Source organism: Arachis ipaensis, chromosome B06 (genome assembly GCF_000816755.2).
Source record: "Arachis ipaensis cultivar K30076 chromosome B06, Araip1.1, whole genome shotgun sequence".
Taxonomy (NCBI): domain Eukaryota; kingdom Viridiplantae; phylum Streptophyta; class Magnoliopsida; order Fabales; family Fabaceae; genus Arachis; species Arachis ipaensis.
The window spans coordinates 102978568-102984401 of NC_029790.2; the positions used below are offsets into that span (position 1 = coordinate 102978568).

At 36.3% G+C, this 5834-nt stretch overlaps 1 protein-coding gene and 1 long non-coding RNA gene across 2 annotated transcripts in view; one reads left to right on the forward strand and one right to left on the reverse strand.

The window, feature by feature from the left end:
- The window catches only part of LOC107648317, a 4992-nt gene extending 3912 nt beyond the window's left edge, over nucleotides 1-1080 (forward strand). Inside the window, exon 4 of the long non-coding RNA XR_001621864.2 lies at nucleotides 1025-1080. This is a non-coding gene — a long non-coding RNA (uncharacterized LOC107648317). The remainder of the gene's footprint in view (nucleotides 1-1024) is intronic.
- Nucleotides 1111-4557, reverse strand: LOC107647129. The gene is made up of 4 exons (XM_016351250.1): nucleotides 4546-4557; nucleotides 1957-2295; nucleotides 1404-1844; nucleotides 1111-1125 (listed from the first exon to the last, which is right to left on the reverse strand). Exons 1-4 carry the CDS (start codon nucleotides 4555-4557, stop codon nucleotides 1111-1113), a joined length of 807 nt encoding a protein of 268 aa, XP_016206736.1.

Below are 5834 nucleotides of genomic sequence, written 5' to 3' on the forward strand. Positions count from 1 at the left end.
AAAGCTGAAAAGAGTTGAAATTTGATTTCAAAGTGAAATGGCTTGAGAAAAGTGATTTATGGCTTAAATGCCGGTTTTATGAATTTGATGATGTTGAATGGTGGAAATGCTGTTTGTTATGGGCCGGAATGGCTGTGTATGATATTGATTTATGGTTGGTTGCCGAATGAGTTATGGGCCATATGGCTGATTATGAATTATGAGTTTAAGCCGAAGGGCTGTATTTATTGATAAATTGGCTGGTTCTGGATTGAACCATGAGCCGGATGGCTGAGATGAATGTTGTATGTGAAAATGCTTGTGTTTTCTCTCTGGTTGTAAGGGTGACAGGGCACCGATACCCTCTAATGGTGACAGGGCGCAGATACCCTCTAATGGCGATAGGGCACAGATACCCTCTAAGGATAATAATGCGCAACAGAGAGACTGTGTCCGGGTTAGCTACCGGACACGTCGGGTTAGCTTGGTAACCGACAGATGATATCATCAGCCACTAGGGACAGGCATGCATCATATGCATCTATGTGAAATTGTTTGGGTGTGCATATTATACTTGGTTTGCCTATGTGAATAATTGCTAATTGTTCTACTTGCAATAACTGTTTGTTTGTGCTTGCATCTTCCTATTTGTGTTTGCTACTGGGACTCTGTTGGACTGTGGTGATTGGTTGATGGTTGGACTGTTTGGGCCTAGGGCCATGGTTGAAATGAGATGAACCGATGGTTGATTTCGGTTTTATATTTCTGGTTTGGAATAAAATATGAAAGGCTGTTTTGGTTCAGCATAGATAAATCGTTTTAAAAGGCTTTTGAGTTTTTAAGAATTGAATGGTTCCTCTTTCAGAAAAGATTTCCGACTTTACTTTTATTGTAAACTATTGTTTTTGAAAAGAGGCATAAGACGGTTATTAGTCACTGGTACGGTTTATCTTCACGTATTCTATTACAGTAATTCCCAAAAACCCTCTACTGAGAACCCTTTCGAGGATGATGTTCTCACCCCCCTACATTTTTCTCCTTTCAGGATATGGGCGTAGAAGTTACGAAGAGTTTATTTAGTTGTTGAGATACTCTGTATTGTTTTAGTTATAGTTTATTGAACCCTCGCCTTTATCTTGATATATCCTGTAAGAGGAATAGGAATTGTATTGGTTAATGCTTGTAATATTATATATGTATATGTATATATATGGATGTACCCTTTATGAGTTTTTGTAAGTTGTATGGTATCTATGGATGTACGTTATTGAAAGAAAGTGTTTTCGGGAGTGGTGTTGCGGTTTAAAGTTTTAAACAGGCTCGTATTTTAGTATTAAATAGTATAAAAGTTATCGTAATGTCCGAACTATCAGAGTGGTGTAGCCGGAAGTGTGAACTTTGGTAGTTAGGGTGTTACATAGAACCCATCTTGGCAACTCATTGTGTGACTCTTTCAAATTCCCATCAATATGCACAACTGCCTTCTGCTTAGCCAACCGCATCTTCCTATAACTCAATCTAAAACCAAAATTTGGCTTGGTGGCATTCTGTAGTACCTTAAATTTAATCAACATCACATCATCATCTCTGAGCATAAGAAAGATGAATGCATATATGACATGATAATCAAGCTTTCTGTAGTCACTAGAAATCTTTATGGCCAGATATGTATGAAGTTCATTATACCTTCTGACCTCGCAAATATCCTTTCGCTGGTGAAGAGTGATCCGAATCAAGCATATGCAACCTTTTTCAAATTTCTTACACTTTCCATGGTACTTGACGTGATTAGACTCCAACGATATATACTCAACCCCACGATAGATGCTATAAGTCTTGACACTTAAAACAACTTCTTCTTTGCTCTAAAATCGTTGACTAACTTGGAACCCTGTTGGAGCTGATGTATCATGGATGCCAGGTTTAAATTTGAAAAGTGTAGTGGATATTGATGAGTTTCATAACTCGATGGTTAACCGGTCCACCCTGACCAACCGGAACATTCATCCCTATATCATCATCACTATCTTCAGCAATCATGGCGAGCTCCACATCATCGTCATCTCGCAATACATCTTCCACAGAATCTGGTTCTCCACCCTCCTTTGAAGCCAGTATCATCCTAGGAATATTTGTAATCGTAATCGCAAGCTTAACAAAAGAATGATTATCACCAAATAAAAGTAAAGATAAAGAGGCAACAACAGACACAGAACTAGAGGCTCCTGGAATTGCTACAGATTGAGGATCCCGATTCGATCCTCTTGAACCAGTGACCACATCTCCAAGCTTGGCCAACAGTTCATGGGTTCTCTCCTTAGAAAATTGATGATAATAATAAAACAAAACTTGTGAATTTTCATCACTATCAATTACAAAGGAGCCGTACTTCACATCATTTATGCCTAGGCATTTTTAGTTGTTTTTAGGCTTCTTTTTGAATAGTTTTCTTAGGTTTGAATCAAAGTTCTTATGTTTTTAAGTGAAGTTTTTATGACTAAGCATATGTTTGAAGTTGTTTTAGAATAACTGTGTTTTCAGGATTTATTTTCAAGTAATCGGGATAAAAGAACAAGAAAACACAAGTACATTTCCAGGGAAGAAACACAAAGTTGGCGCCAGGCTTCAAGAGGCCAAGTCCAGTGCTAGCATAGGGGAGCCAACGCCAGAACATGTGCCCAATGGTGTGAATTTTGAAAACCACAAACAAACCAATAAGTGCACCGAGTTGTACCAAGTAATACCTCAGGTGAGTGAGGGTCGATCCCACAAGTATTGATGGATCATGCAATAATTGTTGAGTGATTTACTTAGTTAGACAAGCAAAAAGGGGTGTTTGAGAGTTCAAATTGCATTAAACAATAATCAGAGAAATTTAGAATGCAAATAGTAAATTAGTTATGAAAATTATATGAGAAAATAGTTAAGGTTTTGAAGATATTTACTTTTCTGGATTAATAATTCTTATTAACCACTTCGATTATGCAAGGATTTAATCTATAGCAACTTTAAGTGATTAGATTCCAATTCCTTGGTAATTTAATTCTCCTCTAACTCAATTAACTGCCAATTCCTTGGTCACTCAATCTAATTAGAGGGTTTAAGTTCAAACCCTAGTTTATAGCCACACAAAACCCTAAAGATCCAAAGATGATATAATTATATGTCACGTATCATATAAAATTTAGATAATTAGAGAGTTCTGAAAATTCAGTTTCAAATTATTATTCAGGTGAAATAACTTTTCCAAGATTCAACAAGAATTCAATTTAGAAAAGAGATATTTTCTAGTACACTCTAATCCACGGCAACGACACCAAAAACTTGTGCAGATTTCGAAAACCACAAACTTACCGACAAGTGCACTGTGTCGTACCAAGTAATACCTCAGGTGAGTGAGGGTCAATCCCACGAGGATTGATGGACCAAGCAACAATGATTGAATGATTCACTTAGTCAGACAAGCAGAAAATGGTGTTTTGGGATTTAAAAGCAAAACAGTAAATTTGGTGTGAGAAATATATGAGAGAATAGTTAGGGTTTCAGAGGTATTTATTTTTATGGATTAATATTTCTTACCAACTATTTTAATCATGCAAGATCCAATTCATGGCAAGACCCTAATTGACTAAACCCTGATTCCTTAGTAATTTAGTCTCCTCTAACCTAATCAACTGCCAATTCCTTGGTCACTTAATATAGATTAAAGGGTTAAGTCCAATTCTAGTTTATTAGCCACAAAATTCCTAATTATCCAAATATAAGAGGATTATATATCACGTATCCCATTAAGTCCAAGTATTTAGTGATTTAGGAGGAATTACTTTCAAGTTGTTATTCAAGTGAGTTAACTTTTCCAAGAATCAACAAGAATTCATGTAGAACAAGAGTTATTTTCCAATATACTCAAATTCATAAGATGAAGAACGAAAGTAATCCTTGAATTTAAATCCATAGAATAATTAAAATAGAGTGACAATAGTATTAATCCATAGAATAAACAGAGCTCCTAACCTTAACAAGGAAGGTTTAGTTGCTCATGGCTCAAAGAAAAACTTGGGTTGTAAAATGTGTGTAAAGTCTAGAATGAGGTAGAAGAGAGAAGAGAGAGTCCGAATCTTTTTCCTTTTATATCTAACCTAATTTTATTTGAAAATAAAATAGAATATAAATTTTAAACCTAAAAGATTGTGTTTTGAAATACTAATTACCAAAAAAAAAAAATAAAACTAATTACTAATGAGAATCTAAGCCAACGAAGCCTTCTTTAAGAATCATATTCGCGCTACTGGCGCTAAATGCCAGCGCCAACTTCACAGAATGGCTGCACGCTTTTCAAAGCAAGTGCGCGCTAAACGTCAGATGTGGCTATAAGAAAAAAAAATATATAAATGCATTGGGATGATTGAATTTCGGAACATTAAGGACGAAGATGTATGTCACCTTCACTTTTTTTATGTTGACATTGCATTTGAGTTCTATAATAGGTATGCAAGGACAAGAGGTTTTAGTGCTCGAAAGAACAGGACTAGGAAGAGTCGTGCGGGCGTACTTAAGTTGAAGAACCTTGTATGTCATCGTGAAGGATTTAGCCCACAAAATAATTATGACACTGAAAACTGTAAGAAAAAAACCCACGCCATAGACAAGGTGTGGACGCAGTGCAATGATGAAGATTCGTCTAGATGTACCTGGTGGTCGTTGGATTATTTTTTATTTTTCTGATGGACACAGTCATCTTCTTCTAAATTGAACGGATAGCTTCGTGGGAATAGATTCATGTCTGATGCTGATATTGGACACATGATTAACATCAGAAAGGGTGAGATTAGTGTTGGGCAGATATATCGGGCATTAGCAAATCAGGCAGGTGGCTATGAGCATCACGCAAAGAACATGTATAATAAAATAGCAAAACAGAGGTGCCAGTACCGGGTGATGCATATGCAGTTTTGAAGTATCTAGAAGATCAAGCAACAAATGACCCTTCTCTGTATTTTAATCTTCACATAGATGTCGATGGTACTTTCTGCAATTTATTCTGGTGTGATGGTCTCAGCAGGGCAGATTACTCAGTATTTGACAATGTGCTGGCTTTTGTTGCTACCATAAGAGGAACAAATATATGTGTCCATTGGTGGTATTTTCTTGTGTCAATCATCACAACCAAACAATTATTTTTGCTGCAGCTTTAATTTGCAATGAGGAAAAAGACACATATAGGTGGTTGTTACAACAATTGAAGGTGGCAATGAATGGGAAAGCACATGTTTTGGTTATCACGGATGGTGATCTATCAATGAAGTTCGCCATTGAGAAAGAGTTTCCTAATGAACATAATAGATTATGTGCATAGCAGCTGATTCGCAATGCAACAAGTAATATTGGCAAGCTCCAATTCACCTTCATATTTAAAAAATGTATGCTATGCGACTATGAAATTGATGTATTTCATCAAAAGTGATTTGAAATTGTTGAGAAATTTGGTGTTGAAAACAAGAATTGGATCCTAGATATGTATGAGGAGAGACATTTGTGGACAAATGCACATATAAGAGGAAAATTTTTTGCTGATTTTTGGACTACTTCTCAGTGTAAGGGATTGAACTCGATCATTGCAAAGTATGTCAATTCAAGGTATAATCTGGTTGAGTTCATTCAACACTTTAATCAATGTGTTGACCATACTCGGTGGAAAGAGGTCCAGGCTGACCTTGCATCTGTGAATGGGAAACCAGTATGCAAACATGTTTCGAACATTTAGAGAGGAGTGCTGCCAATGTTTACACTCTATCTATATTTCATCTGTTCCAACCAATCCTTGTACAAGATGCATCAATGAAGGTAATAAACAT